Consider the following 17,234-nt stretch of genomic DNA (forward strand, 5'->3'; position numbering starts at 1 on the left):
CTATAGTCCCTGGACCATTCTGTCTCTATAGTCCCTGGACCATTCTGTCTCTATAGTCCCTGGACCATTCTGTCTCTATAGTCCCTGGACCATTCTGTCTCTATAGTCCCTGGACCATTCTGTCTCTATAGTCCCTGGACCATTCTGTCTCTATAGTCCATTCTGTCTCTATAGTCCATTCTGTCTCTATAGTCCCTGGACCATTCTGTCTCTATAGTCCCTGGACCATTCTGTCTCTATAGTCCCTGGACCATTCTGCCTCTATAGCCCCTGGACCATTCTGTCTCTATAGTCCCTGGACCATTCTGTCTCTATAGTCCCTGGACCATTCTGTCTCTATAGTCCCTGGACCATTCTGTCTCTATAGCCCCTGGACCATTCTGTCTCTATAGTCCCTGGACCATTCTGTCTCTATAGTCCCTGGACCATTCTGTCTCTATAGTCCCTGGACCATTCTGTCTCTATAGCCCCTGGACCATTATGTCTCTATAGTCCCTGGACCATTCTGTCTCTATTGTCCCTGGACCATTCTGTCTCTATAGTCCCTGGACCATTCTGTCTCTATAGTCCCTGGACCATTCTGTCTCTATAGCCCCTGGACCATTCTGTCTCTATAGTCCCTGGACCATTCTGTCTCTAGTCCCTGGACCATTCTGTCTCTATAGTCCCTGGACCATTCTGTCTCTATAGTCCCTGGACCATTCTGTCTCTATAGTCCCTGGACCATTCTGTCTCTATAGTCCCTGGACCATTCTGTCTCTATAGTCCCTGGACCATTCTGTCTCTATAGTCCCTGGACCATTCTGTCTCTATAGTCCCTGGACCATTCTGTCTCTAGTCCCTGGACCATTCTGTCTCTATAGTCCCTGGACCATTCTGTCTCTATAGTCCCTGGACCATTCTGTCTCTATAGTCCCTGGACCATTCTGTCTCTATAGTCCCTGGACCATTCTGTCTCTATAGTCCCTGGACCATTCTGTCTCTATAGTCCCTGGACCATTCTGTCTCTATAGTCCCTGGACCATTCTGTCTCTATAGTCCCTGGACCATTCTGTCTCTATAGTCCCTGGACCATTCTGTATAGAGTTCTGCCTTATCACTGACTAATGCGAAATGACTTGTAAATATTTGTAAAGAAAATGAAAAATAAGTAACTTTATGTTAGATAATAATAGGTGTTATAAATAATTGATTACATATCCTATATATTTAATATATGTACTTAGAGACCCAGGTGTTTCTTTATAATGGTCATTATATCGTGTAAACAATTATTATGAGACTTTTGAAACCATTCAAAATGCATGGAAGTCTGAGATGTCTCTGACCCCTCACAGTAGAGGTTGGCAGCCATTTATACAAGGAATTGATTTTTAATTCCATTTCAAGTGGACTTTCCCAAGTCTGAGATGTCTCTGACCCCTCACAGTAGAGGTTGGCAACCATTTAATTCCATTTCAAGTGGACAGTCCCAAGTCTGAACGTGGCTCTTCCTGACTGATCTGTTAACTGATGAGTAATATTCACAACTCTAAATGTAATTTGTGTCTAGATTCCACAGGGATGCTGTCCCATGTTGACTCCAATGCTTCCCACAGTTGTGTCCAGTTGGCTGGATGTCCTTTGGGTGGTGGACCATTCTGGATACACACGGGGGAAACTGTTGAATGTGGGAAAACCCAGCAACGTTGCAGTTCTTGACACACTCAAACCGGTGCGCCTGGCACCTACTACCATAACTCGTTGGTATGGTATCAATCGACTCTAAGGGATTCATTAAAATATTGACTTTAAAACTATGCCTCTGATGTGTTTCTTCATCACCAACAGGAAAGACAAGTTTACATTTTGTTTCCCTCTTGATTTATTTATCCATCTGCTCCTGTGTCCTAAAAAGGCCATTTCATTCATCCCAACAACAGTTACACATGTTGGATGTGTTGAGTGATTACTGCATATTAACTTAATTAAAACAGTCTTTATACGGATCGTCCCAAAGCATATCTACAGAGGGGGAACTACAGTGTTCATCAGTTGATACATAGTTGAATGTGAGGTAGATAGACGGATCGTCCCAAAGCATATCTACAGAGGGGGAACTACAGTGTTCATCAGTTGATACATAGTTGAATGTGAGGTAGATAGACGGATCGTCCCAAAGCATATCTACAGAGGGGGAACTACAGTGTTCATCAGTCGATACATAGTTGAATGTGAGGTAGATAGTCTGTAGACTGTCAACGAAGCTCAACCTGCGTTTCACTTTATTTGGATCGTCCCAAAGCATATCTAGAGATTGATTATTATATACTGTATATATCTTTGTTTAACCTTTTATTTAAATAGGCAGGTCCGTTAAGTACAAATTCTTATTTACAATAACGGCCTATCAAAAGGCCTCCTGCAGGGATGGGGGCTGGGTTTAAAAATATAGGTTACAAAACACACATCACGACAAGAGAGACAACACACAACATAAAGAGAGACCTGAGACGACAACATATAGCAGAAACACATGACAACACAGCATGGTAGCAACACATGACAACACAGCATGGTAGCAACACATGACAACACAACATGGTAGCAACACATGACAACACAGCATGGTAGCAACACATGACAACACAGCATGGTAGCAACACATGACAACACAGCATGGTAGCAACACATGACAACACAGCATGGTAGCAACACAACATGACAACAACATGGTAGAAACACATGACAACAACATGGTAGCAACACAACATGACAACACAGCATGGTAGCAACACATGACAACACAGCATGGTAGCACCACAACATGACAACAACATGGTAGCAACACAACATGACAACACAGCATGGCAGCAACACAACATGACAACAGCATGGTAGCAACACAACATGACAACACAGCATGGTAGGAACACAACATGACAACACAGCATGGTAGCAACACAACATGACAACACAGCATGGTAGCAACACAACATGACAACAACATGGTAGCAACACATGACAACACAGCATGGTAGCAACACAACATGACAACAACATGGTAGCAACACAACATGACAACAACATGGTAGCAACACAACATGACAACAGCATGGTAGCAACACAACATGACAACAACATGGTAGCAACACAACATGACAACAACATGGTAGCAACACATGACAACACAACATGGTAGCAACACAACATGACAACAACATGGTAGCAACACAACATGACAACAACATGGTAGCAACACAACATGACAACAACATGGTAGCAACACAACATGACAACAACATGGTAGCAACACAACATGACAACAACATGGTAGCAACATAACATGACAACAACATGGTAGCAGGACAACATGACAACAACATGGTAGCAACACAACATGACAACAACATGGTAGCAACACAACATGACAACAACATGGTAGCAACACAACATGGCAACAACATGGTAGCAACATAACATGACAACAACATGGTAGCAACACAACATGACAACACAACATGGTAGCAACACAACATGACAACACAGCATGGTAGCAACACAACATGGCAACAACATGGTAGGAACACAACATGACAACACAGCATGGTAGCAACACAACATGACAACACAGCATGGTAGCAACACAACATGACAACAACATGGTAGCAACACAACATGACAACAACATGGTAGCAACACAACATGACAACAACATGGTAGCAACACAACATGACAACAACATGGTAGCAACACAACATGACAACAACATGGTAGCAACATAATATGACAACAACATGGTAGCAACATAACATGACAACAACATGGTAGCAACACAATATGACAACAACATGGTAGCAACATAATATGACAACAACATGGTAACAACACAACATGACAACAACATGGTAGCAACAAAACATGACAACAACATGGTAGCAACACAACATGACAACAACATGGTAGAAACACAACATGACAACAACATGGTAGCAACACAACATGACAACAACATGGTAGCAACACAACATGACAACAACATGGTAGCAACACAACATGGCAACAACATGGTAGCAACACAACATGACAACAACATGGTAGCAACACAACATAACAACATGGTAGCAACACAACATGACAACAGCATGGTAGAAACACATGACAACAACATGGTAGCAACACAACATGGCAGCATAAAACATGGTACAAACATTATTGGGCACAGACAACAGAACAAAGGGCAGGAAGGTAGCTATTGGGTACCTTCCCAAATAAATGCTTCACAGAGTTCAAGTAACAGACACATCTCAACATCAACTGTTAGGAGGAGACTGCGTGAATCAGGCCTTCATGGTCGAATTTCTGCAAAAAAACCACTACTAAAGGACACCAATGAGAAGAAGAGACTTGCTTGGGCCAAGAAACACGAGCAATGGACATTAGACCGGTGGAAATCTGTCCTTTGGTCTGATGAGTCCAAATTTGCTATTTTTGGTTCCAACCGCCATGTCTTTGTGAGACGCAGAGTAGGTGAACGGATGTGTGGTTCCCACCGTGAAGCATGGCGGAGGAGGTGTTATGTTGTGGGGGTGCTTTGCTGGTGACACTGTCTGTGATTTATTTTATAATTCAAGGCATACTTAAGCAGAGTGTGAGAGAGAGAGAAAGAGAGCCCCAGAGAGTGACAGACACTATAATATCTGCTAATCGTTATCCTCTGTTCTATGAGTCACGATCAGTCATTGTGTATTATTATGAACCTCGTCAGCATGGAAACACCATTATCCTACACGTTTGTTTTGGCAGCGTTGGAGACGGTGTCTCGTCATACTAATGAAGCTGATTTGAATTTAATAAAAAATGGGAGAGAGATGGAAGGATGGAGGGAGAGATGGAAGGATGGAGGGAGAGATGGAAGGATGGAGGGAGAGATGGAAGGATGGAGGGAGAGATGGAAGGATGGAGGGAGAGATGGAAGGATGGAGGGAGAGATGGAAGGATGGAGGGAGAGATGGAAGGATGGAGGGAGAGATGGAAGGATGGAGGGGGAGATGGAAGGATGGAGGGAGAGATGGAAGGATGGAGGGGGAGATGGAAGGATGGAGGGGGAGATGGAAGGATAGAGGGAGAGATGGAAGGATGGAGGGGGAGATGGAAGGATTGAGGGAGAGATGGAAGGATGGAGGGAGAGATGGAAGGATGGAGGGGGAGATGGAAGGATGGAGGGAGAGATGGAAGGATGGAGGGAGAGATGGAAGGATGGAGGGGGAGATGGAAGGATAGAGGGAGAGATGGAAGGATGGAGGGGGAGATGGAAGGATTGAGGGAGAGATGGAAGGATGGAGGGGGAGATGGAGGGAGAGATGGAAGGATGGAGGGGGAGATGGAAGGATGGAGGGGGAGATGGAAGGATGGAGGGGGAGATGGAAGGATTGAGGGAGAGATGGAAGGATGGAGGGGGAGATGGAAGGATGGAGGGAGAGATGGAAGGATGGAGGGGGAGATGGAAGGATGGAGGGAGAGATGGAAGGATGGAGGGAGAGATGGAAGGATGGAGGGGGAGATGGAAGGATGGAGGGGAGAGATGGAAGGATGGAGGGGGAGATGGAAGGATGGAGGGGAGATGGAAGGATGGAGGGAGAGATGGAAGGATGGAGGGAGAGATGGAGGGAAGGATGGAAGGATGGAGGGAGAGATGGAAGGATGGAGGGGAGATGGAAGGATGGAGGGAGAGATGGAAGGATGGAGGGGGAGATGGAAGGATGGAGGGAGAGATGGAAGGATGGAGGGGGAGATGGAAGGATGGAGGGGAGATGGAAGGATGGAGGGGAGATGGAAGGATGGAGGGGAGATGGAAGGATGGAGGGGGAGATGGAAGGATGGAGGGGAGATGGAAGGATGGAGGGGAGAGATGGAAGGATGGAGGGGGAGATGGAAGGATGGAGGGGAGAGATGGAAGGATGGAGGGGAGATGGAAGGATGGAGGGGGAGATGGAAGGATGGAGGGAGAGATGGAAGGATGGAGGGAGAGATGGAAGGATGGAGGGGGAGATGGAAGGATGGAGGGAGAGATGGAAGGATGGAGGGAGAGATGGAAGGATGGAGGGGGAGATGGAAGGATGGAGGGGAGATGGAAGGATGGAGGGGGAGATGGAAGGATGGAGGGGAGATGGAAGGATGGAGGGGGAGATGGAAGGATGGAGGGGGAGATGGAAGGATGGAGGGAGAGATGGAAGGATGGAGGGGGAGATGGAGGGAGAGATGGAAGGATGGAGGGAGAGATGGAAGGATGGAGGGAGAGATGGAAGGATGGAGGGAGAGATGGAAGGAATAGAGGGGGAGATGGAAGGCTGGAGGGGAGAGATGGAAGGATGGAGGGAGAGATGGAAGGATGGAGGGAGAGATGGAAGGATGGAGGGGGAGATGGAAGGATGGAGGGAGAGATGGAAGGATGGAGGGGGAGATGGAGGGAGAGATGGAAGGATGGAGGGGGAGATGGAAGGATGGAGGGAGAGATGGAAGGATGGAGGGGGAGATGGAGGGAGAGATGGAAGGATGGAGGGGGAGATGGAAGGATGGAGGGAGAGATGGAAGGATGGAGGGGGAGATGGAGGGAGAGATGGAAGGATGGAGGGGGAGATGGAAGGATGGAGGGAGAGATGGAAGGATGGAGGGAGAGATGGAAGGATGGAGGGGGAGATGGAGGGATTGAGGGAGAGATGGAAGGATGGAGGGAGAGATGGAAGGATGGAGGGGGAGATGGAGGGATTGAGGGAGAGATGGAAGGATGGAGGGAGAGATGGAGGGATGGAGGGGGAGATGGAAGGATGGAGGGGGAGATGGAAGGATGGAGGGGGAGATGGAAGGATTGAGGGGGAGATGGAAGGATGGAGGGGGAGATGGAAGGATGGAGGGAGAGATGGAAGGATGGAGGGGGAGATGGAAGGATGGAGGGGAGATGGAAGGATGGAGGGGGAGATGGAAGGATGGAGGGAGAGATGGAAGGATGGAGGGGGAGATGGAAGGATGGAGTGAGAGATGGAAGGATGGAGGGAGATGACAGAGGGAGGAAGATGGTGGGATGAAGGGAGATGACAGAGAGAGGAAGATGGAGGGATGAAGAGAGATGACAGAGGGAGGAAGATGGAGGGATGAAGGGAGATGACAGAGGGAGGAAGATGGAGGGATGAAGGGAGATGACAGAGGGAGGAAGATGGAGGGATGAAGGGAGATGACAGAGGGATGAAGGGAGATGACAGAGAGAGGAAGATGGAGGGATGAAGCGAGATGACAGAGGGAGGAAGGGAGATGACAGAGAGAGGAAGATGGAGGGATGAAGGGATGAAGGGAGATGACAGAGGGAGAAAGATGGAGGGATGAAGGGAGAAGACAGAGGGAGGAAGAGAGATGACAGAGGGAGGAAGATGGAGGGATGAAGGGAGATGACAGAGAGAGGAAGATGTAGGGATGAAGAGAGATGACAGAGGGAGGAAGGGAGATGACAGAGAGAGGAAGATGAAGGGATGAAGGGAGATGACAGAGAGAGGAAAATGGAGGGATGAAGAGAGATGACAGAGGGATGAAGGGAGATGACAGAGAGAGGAAGATGGAGTGATGAAGGGAGATGACAGAGAGAGGAAGATGTAGGGATGAAGAGAGATGACAGAGGGAGGAAGGGAGATGACAGAGAGAGGAAGATGAAGGGATGAAGGGAGATGACAGAGAGAGGAAGATGGAGGGAGGAAGAGAGATGACAGAGGGAGGAAAATGAAGGGATGAAGAGAGATGACAGAGAGAGGAAGAGGAAGATGGAGGGATGAAGGGAGAGGCTTTGTGGGGGTGCTAGAGAGAGATGACAGAGAGAGGAAGAGGAAGATGGAGGGATGAAGGGAGAGGCTTTGTGGGGGTGCTAGAGAGATGACAGAGAGAGGAAGAGGAAGATGGAGGGATGAAGGGAGAGGCTTTGTGGGGGTGCTAGAGAGAGATGACAGAGAGAGGAAGAGGAAGATGGAGGGAGGAAGGGAGAGGCTTTGTGGGGGTGCTAGAGAGAGATGACAGAGAGAGGAAGAGGAAGATGGAGGGATGAAGGGAGAGGCTTTGTGGGGGCGCTAGAGCGTGGTTTCCTGTCAACAAAGTTTAGTCTGAAGACCTTTCTTCGTGTGTGTGTGTGTGTGTGTGTCTGTGTGTGTGTGTGTGTGTGTGTGTGTGTGTGTGTGTGTGTGTGTGTGTGTGTGTGTGTGTGTGTGTGTGTGTGTGTGTGTGTGTGTGTGTGTGTGTGTGTGTGTGTGTGTGTGTGTGTGTATGTGTGTGTGTGTGTGTGTTTGTACTCCAAGCCTGTCCTTTGGCCATGGATTCGTTAAATTAAATAAAAAAATACAAAAACATTTCATTAACGTCAAACAACATTAGCATCGTGGTCTGTTCTAAGCACTGACACACACACACACACACACACACACACACACACACACACACACACACACACACACACACACACACACACACACACACAGACACACACACACACACACACACACACACACACACACACACACACACACATACACACACACACACACACACACACACACACACACACACACACACACACACACACACTCATACATACATACATACATACACATATACACACACACACACACACACACACACAGACACACACACACACACACACAGACACACACACACACACACACACACACACACACACACACACACACACACACACACACACACACACACACACACACACACACACACATACACACACACACACACACACACACATACATACATACATACACACACATATACACACACACACACACACACACAGACACACACACACACACACACACACACACACACACACACACACACACACACACACACACACACACACACACACACACACACACACACACACACACACACACACACACACACACACACACACACATACACACACACACACACACACACATACATACATACATACACATATACACACACACACACACACACACACACACACATATACACGGGCGTATGCATGCTCTTGTCAGTGTGTTCTCCCTGTTCCTCCAGTCAGTGTTAATGTATCACAGTCAGACAGGCTCAGAGCTCAGTGACCTGTGTCAGACAAGAACAAGAGAGGAGAGAGAGAAGGGAGAGGAAGAGAGGAGAGAGAGGAGAGAGGAGAGAGGAGAGGGGAGAGAGGAGAGGGGAGAGAGAGAGAACGGAGAAGAGAGGAGAGAGAAGAGAGAGGAGAGGGAGAAGAGAGGAGAGGAGAGAGAAGAGAGGAGAGAGAAGAGAGGAGAGAGAGAAGAGAGGAGAGGAGAGAGAAGAGAGGAGAGAGGAGAAGAGAGAGGAGAGGGAGTGAGAGAGAAGCAAGAGGAGAGAGAAGAGAGGAGAGAGAAGCGAGGAGAGAGGAGAAGAGAGAGGAGAGGGAGAAGAGAGGAGAGGAGAGAGAAGAGAGGAGAGAGGAGAAGAGAGAGGAGAGGGAGTGAGAGAGAAGAGAGGAGAGGGAGGAGAGCACCACAGCAGCACAGAGGTTCAGTATGTTGACAGATATCAGCTTTAACCGTAACAGTGATACATATCAGCACACAACAGGACAGCCAGGTCGCTCTAGATTCACTTCCAAACTGGACGTCTGTCCATGTCCCGAGGACGTCAGGAGATGCCTTTAAAACCCACCGCTAGGGGGCAACGGTAGGTATGGGTGTTGCTAGGGGGCAACGGTAGGTATGGGTGTTGCTAGGGGGCAACGGTAGGTATGGGTGTTGCTAGGGGGGATGGTGAGCTCTATTACCATCAAGTAGGTTAGGTGTTGCTAGGGGGCAACGGTGAGCTCTATTATCATCAAGTAGGTTAGGTGTTGCTAGGGGGCAACGGTGAGCTCTATTATCATCAAGTAGGTTAGGTGTTGCTAGGGGGGATGGTGAGCTCTATTACCATCAAGTAGGTTAGGTGTTGCTAGGGGGCAACGGTGAGCTCTATTATCATCAAGTAGGTTAGGTGTTGCTAGGGGAGACGGTGAGCACTATTATCGGCAAGTAGGTTAGGTGTTGCTAGGGGAGATGGTGAGCTCTATTATCGGCAAGTAGGTTAGGTGTTGCTGAGGGGAGACGGTGAGCTCTATTACCATCAAGTAGGTTAGGTGTTGCTAGGGGAGACGGTGAGCTCTATTATCATCAAGTAGGTTAGGTGTTGCTAGGGGAGACGGTGAGCTCTATTATCGGCAAGTAGGTTAGGTGTTGCTAGGGGAGATGGTGAGCTCTATTATCGGCAAGTAGGTTAGGTGTTGCTAGGGGGGACGGTGAGCTCTATTATCATCAAGTAGGTTAGGTGTTGCTAGGGGAGACGGTGAGCTCTATTACCATCAAGTAGGTTAGGTGTTGCTAGGGGAAACGGTGAGCTCTATTACCATCAAGTAGGTTAGGTGTTGCTAGGGGAGACGGTGAGCTCTATTACCATCAAGTAGGTTAGGTGTTGCTAGGGGGCAACGGTGAGCTCTATTACCATCAAGTAGGTTAGGTGTTGCTAGGGGAGACGGTGAGCTCTATTACCATCAAGTAGGTTAGGTGTTGCTAGGGGGCAACGGTGAGCTCTATTACTATCAAGTAGGTTAGGTGTTGCTAGGGGAGACGGTGAGCTCTATTACCATCAAGTAGGTTAGGTGTTGGTAGGGGAGACAGTGAGCTCTATTACCATCAAGTAGGTTAGGTGGTGGCAGGGGAGACGGTGAGCTCTATTACCATCAAGTAGGTTAGGTGTTGCTAGGGGAGACGGTGAGCTCTATTACCATCAAGTAGGTTAGGTGTTGGCAGGGGAGACGGTGAGCTCTATTACCATCAAGTAGGTTAGGTGTTGCTAGGGGGCAACGGTGAGCTCTATTACCATCAAGTAGGTTAGGTGTTGGCAGGGGAGACGGTGAGCTCTATTACCATCAAGTAGGTTAGGTGTTGGCAGGGGAGACGGTGAGCTCTATTACCATCAAGTAGGTTAGGTGTTGCTAGGGGAGACGGTGAGCTCTATTACCATCAAGTAGGTTAGGTGGTGCTAGGGGGCAAAGGTGAGCTCTATTACCATCAAGTAGGTTAGGTGTTGCTAGGGGGGACGTTGAGCTCTATTATTATCAAGTAGGTTAGGTGTTGCTAGGGGAGACGGTGAGCTCTATTATCGGCAAGTAGGCTTGGTGTTGCTAGGGCGTGAGCTCTATTACCATCAAGTAGACTTGGGTGTTGCTAGGGCGTGAGCTCTATTACCATCAAGTAGACTTGAGTGTTGCTAGGGAGTGAGCTCTATTACCATCAAGTAGGCTTGGGTGTTGCTAGGGCGTGAGTTCCGGCTCAGAGGGTCACGTGTTCAATCCCAGTGCTACACACTCATTTCCTTGTTAACCTTTAACCCTTAATAATTCAGAATTAATGCCTAAACCAAACCCAATCCCAAAGCTTAAACCTTAATTTAGCCCTTTGTAATGAATGCAGGAGGAGCCACAGCAGGAGGAACCGCAGCAGGAGGACCCGCAGCAGGAGGAGCCGCAGCAGGAGGAACCGCAGCAGGAGGAGCCGCAGCAGGAGGAACCGCAGCAGGAGGAACCGCAGCAGGAGGAGCCACAGCAGGAGGATCCGCAGCAGGAGGAAACCGCAGCAGGAGGAACCGCAGCAGGAGGAACCGCAGCAGGAGGAACCGCAGCAGGAGGAGCCGTAGCAGGAGGATCCGCAGCAGGAGGAAACGCAGCAGGAGGAACCGCAGCAGGAGGATCCGCAGCAGGAGGATCCGCAGCAGGAGGAACCGCAGCAGGAGGATACGCAGCAGGAGGAACCGCAGCAGGAGGAACCGCAGCAGGAGGAACCGCAGCAGGAGGAACCGCAGCAGGAGGATCCGCAGCAGGAGGAACCGCAGCAGGAGAAACCGCAGCAGGAGGAACCGCAGCAGGAGGAAATGCAGCAGGACGAACTGCAGCAGGAGGAACCGCAGCAGGAGGAACCGGAGCAGGACGAACTGCAGCAGGAGGAACCGCAGCAGGAGGAACCGCAGCAGGACGAACTGCAGCAGGAGGAGCCACAGCAGGAGGATCCGCAGCAGGAGGAACCGCAGCGGGAGGAACCGCAGCGGGAGGAACCGCAGCGGGAGGAACCGCAGCGGGAGGAGCCACAGCTGGAGGATCCGCAGCAGGACGATCCGCAGCAGGAGGATCCGCAGCAGGAGGAACCGCAGCAGGAGGAACCGCAGCAGGAGGAACCGCAGCAGGACGATCCGCAGCAGGAGGATCCGCAGCAGGAGGAACCAAAGCAGGAGGAAACGCAGCAGGAGGAACCGCAGCAGGAGGATCCGCAGCAGGTTACTGTCAGACGTTGCTGATTTGTAGCCACTGTCAAGTGTGCTCCCTCTCAGGCCTCTAGGTCACCAGGCTGCTCGTTATGGAGCACACCTGTCAACATCGTTACGCGCATTTACGCATCGTCAGACTCACCTGGACTCCATCACCTCCCTCTTTTACCTTCCCTATATATGTCACTTCCTTTTGGGCTCCTTCCCCAGGTGTCATTGTTTTTGTTTCCTGTCTGTGTGCTGTTAGTGGTTCCTGTCTGTGTGATGTTAGTGTTTCCTGTCTGTGTGCTGTTCCTGTCTGTGTGCTGTTAGTGTTTCCTGTCTGTGTGCTGTTAGTGTTTCCTGTCTGTGTGCTGTTAGTGTTTCCTGTCTGTGTGCTGTTCCTGTCTGTGTGCTGTTAGTGGTTCCTGTCTGTGTGCTGTTAGTGTTTCCTGTCTGTGTGCTGTTAGTGGTTCCTGTCTGTGTGCTGTTCCTGTCTGTGTGCTGTTAGTGGTTCCTGTCTGTGTGCTGTTAGTGGTTCCTGTCTGTGTGCTGTTAGTGTTTCCTGTCTGTGTGCTGTTGGTGTTTCCTGTCTGTGTGCTGTTATTGTTTCCTGTCTGTGTGCTGTTAGTGTTTCCTGTCTGTGTGCTGTTAGTGTTTCTTGTCTGTGTGCTGTTAGTGTTTCCTGTCTGTGTGCTGTTAGTGTTTCCTGTCTGTGTGCTGTTAGTGGTTCCTGTCTGTGTGCTGTTCCTGTCTGTGTGCTGTTAGTGTTTCCTGTCTGTGTGCTGTTAGTGTTTCCTGTCTGTGTGCTGTTAGTGTTTCCTGTCTGTGTGCTGTTCCTGTCTGTGTGCTGTTAGTGTTTCATGTCTGTGTGCTGTTAGTGGTTCCTGTCTGTGTGCTGTTCCTGTCTGTGTGCTGTTAGTGGTTCCTGTCTGTGTGCTGTTAGTGTTTCCTGTCTGTGTTCTGTTAGTGTTTCCTGTCTGTGTGCTGTTCCTGTCTGTGTGCTGTTAGTGGTTCCTGTCTGTGTGCTGTTAGTGTTTCCTGTCTGTGTGCTGTTAGTGTTTCCTGTCTGTGTGCTGTTAGTGGTTCCTGTCTGTGTGCTGTTAGAGTTTCCTGTCTGTGTGCTGTTAGTGGTTCCTGTCTGTGTGCTGTTAGTGTTTCCTGTCTGTGTGCTGTTCCTGTCTGTGTGCTGTTAGTGGTTCCTGTCTGTGTGTTGTTAGTGGTTCCTGTCTGTGTGCTGTTAGTGTTTCCTGTCTGTGTGCTGTTAGTGGTTCCTGTCTGTGTGCTGTTAGTGGTTCCTGTCTGTGTGCTGTTAGTGTTTCCTGTCTGTGTGCTGTTAGTGTTTCCTGTCTGTGTGCTGTTAGTATTTCCTGTCTGTGTGCTGTTAGTGTTTCCTGTCTGTGTGCTGTTAGTGTTTCCTGTCTGTGTGCTGTTCCTGTCTGTGTGCTGTTAGTGGTTCCTGTCTGTGTGTTGTTAGTGGTTCCTGTCTGTGTGCTGTTCCTGTCTGTGTGCTGTTAGTGGTTCCTGTCTGTGTGCTGTTAATGTTTCCTGTCTGTGTGCTGTTAGTGGTTCCTGTCTGTGTGCTGTTAGTGTTTCCTGTCTGTGTGCTGTTAGTGGTTCCTCTCTGTGTGCTGTTCCTGTCTGTGTGCTGTTAGTGGTTCCTGTCTGTGTGCTGTTAGTGGTTCCTGTCTGTGTGCTGTTAGTGGTTCCTGTCTGTGTGCTGTTAGTGTTTCCTGTCTGTGTGCTGTTAGTGTTTCCTGTCTGTGTGCTGTTCCTGTCTGTGTGCTGTTAGTGGTTCCTGTCTGTGTGCTGTTAGTGGTTCCTGTCTGTGTGCTGTTAGTGTTTCCTGTCTGTGTGCTGTTAGTGGTTCCTGTCTGTGTGCTGTTAGTGGTTCCTGTCTGTGTGCTGTTAGTGTTTCCTGTCTGTGTGCTGTTAGTGGTTCCTGTCTGTGTGCTGTTCCTGTCTGTGTGCTGTTAGTGGTTCCTGTCTGTGTGCTGTTCCTGTCTGTGTGGTGTTAGTGGTTCCTGTCTGTGTGCTGTTAGTGTTTCCTGTCTGTGTGCTGTTAGTGGTTCCTGTCTGTGTGCTGTTAGTGTTTCCTGTCTGTATGCTTTTAGTGGTTCCTGTCTGTGTGCTGTTAGTGGTTCCTGTCTGTGTGCTGTTAGTGTTTCCTGTCTGTGTGCTGTTAGTGGTTCCTGTTTGTGTGCTGTTAGTGTTTCCTGTCTGTGTGCTGTTAGTATTTCCTGTCTGTGTGCTGTTAGTGTTTCCTGTCTGTGTGCTGTTAGTGTTTCCTGTCTGTGTGCTGTTCCTGTCTGTGTGCTGTTAGTGGTTCCTGTCTGTGTGTTGTTAGTGGTTCCTGTCTGTGTGCTGTTCCTGTCTGTGTGCTGTTAGTGGTTCCTGTCTGTGTGCTGTTAATGTTTCCTGTCTGTGTGCTGTTAGTGGTTCCTGTCTGTGTGCTGTTAGTGTTTCCTGTCTGTGTGCTGTTAGTGGTTCCTCTCTGTGTGCTGTTCCTGTCTGTGTGCTGTTAGTGGTTCCTGTCTGTGTGCTGTTAGTGGTTCCTGTCTGTGTGCTGTTAGTGGTTCCTGTCTGTGTGCTGTTAGTGTTTCCTGTCTGTGTGCTGTTAGTGGTTCCTGTCTGTGTGCTGTTCCTGTCTGTGTGCTGTTAGTGGTTCCTGTCTGTGTGCTGTTAGTGGTTCCTGTCTGTGTGCTGTTAGTGTTTCCTGTCTGTGTGCTGTTAGTGGTTCCTGTCTGTGTGCTGTTAGTGGTTCCTGTCTGTGTGCTGTTAGTGTTTCCTGTCTGTGTGCTGTTAGTGGTTCCTGTCTGTGTGCTGTTCCTGTCTGTGTGCTGTTAGTGGTTCCTGTCTGTGTGCTGTTCCTGTCTGTGTGGTGTTAGTGGTTCCTGTCTGTGTGCTGTTAGTGTTTCCTGTCTGTGTGCTGTTAGTGGTTCCTGTCTGTGTGCTGTTAGTGTTTCCTGTCTGTGTGCTTTTAGTGGTTCCTGTCTGTGTGCTGTTAGTGGTTCCTGTCTGTGTGCTGTTAGTGTTTCCTGTCTGTGTGCTGTTAGTGGTTCCTGTTTGTGTGCTGTTAGTGGTTCCTGTCTGTGTGCTGTTAGTGTTTCCTGTCTGTGTGCTGTTAGTGGTTCCTGTCTGTGTGCTGTTAGTGGTTCCTGTCTGTGTGCTGTTAGTGTTTCCTGTCTGTGTGCTGTTAGTGGTTCCTGTCTGTGTGCTGTTAGTGTTTCCTGTCTGTGTGCTGTTCCTGTCTGTGTGCTGTTAGTGGTTCCTGTCTGTGTGTTGTTAGTGGTTCCTGTCTGTGTGCTGTTAGTGTTTCCTGTCTGTGTGCTGTTAGTGGTTCCTGTCTGTGTGCTGTTAATGTTTCCTGTCTGTGTGCTGTTAGTGGTTCCTGTCTGTGTGCTGTTCCTGTCTGTGTGCTGTTAGTGGTTCCTGTCTGTGTGCTGTTAGTGGTTCCTGTCTGTGTGCTGTTAGTGTTTCCTGTCTGTGTGCTGTTAGTGGTTCCTGTTTGTGTGCTGTTAGTGGTTCCTGTCTGTGTGCTGTTAGTGTTTCCTGTCTGTGTGCTGTTAGTGGTTCCTGTCTGTGTGCTGTTAGTGGTTCCTGTCTGTGTGCTGTTAGTGTTTCCTGTCTGTGTGCTGTTAGTGGTTCCTGTCTGTGTGCTGTTAGTGTTTCCTGTCTGTGTGCTGTTCCTGTCTGTGTGCTGTTAGTGGTTCCTGTCTGTGTGCTGTTAGTGGTTCCTGTCTGTGTGCTGTTAGTGGTTCCTGTCTGTGTGCTGTTAGTGGTTCCTGTCTGTGTGCTGTTAGTGTTTCCTGTCTGTGTGCTGTCCTGTCTGTGTGCTGTTAGTGTTTCCTGTCTGTGTGCTGTTAGTGTTTCCTGTCTGTGTGCTGTTAGTGTTTCCTGTCTGTGTGCTGTTAGTGGTTCCTGTCTGTGTGCTGTTCCTGTCTGTGTGGTGTTAGTGGTTCCTGTCTGTGTGCTGTTAGTGGTTCCTGTCTGTGTGCTGTTAGTGGTTCCTGTCTGTGTGCTGTTAGTGTTTCCTGTCTGTGTGCTGTTAGTGTTTCCTGTCTGTGTGCTTTTAGTGGTTCCTGTCTGTGTGCTGTTAGTGTTTCCTGTCTGTGTGCTGTTAGTGGTTCCTGTCTGTGTGCTGTTAGTGGTTCCTGTCTGTGTGCTTTTCCTGTCTGTGTGCTGTTAGTGTGTCCTGTCTGTGTGCTGTTAGTGGTTCCTGTCTGTGTGCTGTTAGTGGTTCCTGTCTGTGTGCTGTTCCTGTCTGTGTGCTGTTAGTGGTTCCTGTCTGTGTGCTGTTAGTGGTTCCTGTCTGTGTGCTGTTAGTGGTTCCTGTCTGTGTGCTGTTAGTGTTTCCTGTCTGTGTGCTGTTAGTGGTTCCTGTCTGTGTGCTGTTAGTGGTTCCTGTCTGTGTGCTGTTAGTGGTTCCTGTCTGTGTGCTGTTAGTGTTTCCTGTCTGTGTGCTGTTAGTGGTTCCTGTCTGTGTGCTGTTAGTGTTTCCTGTCTGTTTTCTGTTAGTGTTTCCTGTCTGTGTGCTGTTAGTGGTTCCTGTCTGTGTGCTGTTAAAGTTTCCTGTCTGTGTGCTGTTCCTGTCTGTGTGCTGTTAGTGTTTCCTGTCTGTGTGCTGTTAGTGGTTCCTGTCTGTGTGCTTTTAGTGGTTCCTGTCTGTGTGCTGTTAGTGGTTCCTGTCTGTGTGCTGTTAGTGTTTCCTGTCTGTGTGCTGTTAGTGGTTCCTGTCTGTGTGCTGTCAGTGGTTCCTGTTTATGTATTATGTTCCGTGTTATTTCATGAAATCCCTCCCTGAACTTGCTTCCTGACTCTCGGCGCACATCGTTACACCTGCAGGTGTAATAACTTCTAGAGGACACAAGCTCAAGCACACAGTACAAATATGAAACGTTATGATGTATTTT

General features: G+C 48.9%; 1 protein-coding gene across 1 annotated transcript; it reads right to left on the reverse strand.

The window, feature by feature from the left end:
* Positions 1–9,107: 9,107 nt before the first annotated feature.
* Positions 9,108–12,452, reverse strand: LOC129842107 (keratin-associated protein 4-3-like). Its single transcript, XM_055910500.1, has 3 exons — positions 12,443–12,452; positions 11,506–12,355; positions 9,108–9,132 (listed from the first exon to the last, which is right to left on the reverse strand). The coding sequence occupies exons 1-3, from the start codon at positions 12,450–12,452 to the stop codon at positions 9,108–9,110; spliced, it is 885 nt and encodes a 294-aa protein (XP_055766475.1).
* Between the last annotated feature and the right edge of the window lie 4,782 nt (positions 12,453–17,234).

Source organism: Salvelinus fontinalis, unplaced genomic scaffold (genome assembly GCF_029448725.1).
Source record: "Salvelinus fontinalis isolate EN_2023a unplaced genomic scaffold, ASM2944872v1 scaffold_0013, whole genome shotgun sequence".
In the NCBI taxonomy this organism is placed as follows: Eukaryota; Metazoa; Chordata; class Actinopteri; order Salmoniformes; family Salmonidae; genus Salvelinus; species Salvelinus fontinalis.

Bases quoted from the DNA above. Each gene is read 5' to 3' on its own strand.
- LOC129842107 (XM_055910500.1), bottom strand. The intron at 9,133-11,505 runs GTGGCTCCTCCT...TGTCTGACACAG, and splicing joins CTGCTGCGGTTCCTCCTGCT to GTCACTGAGCTCTGAGCCTG.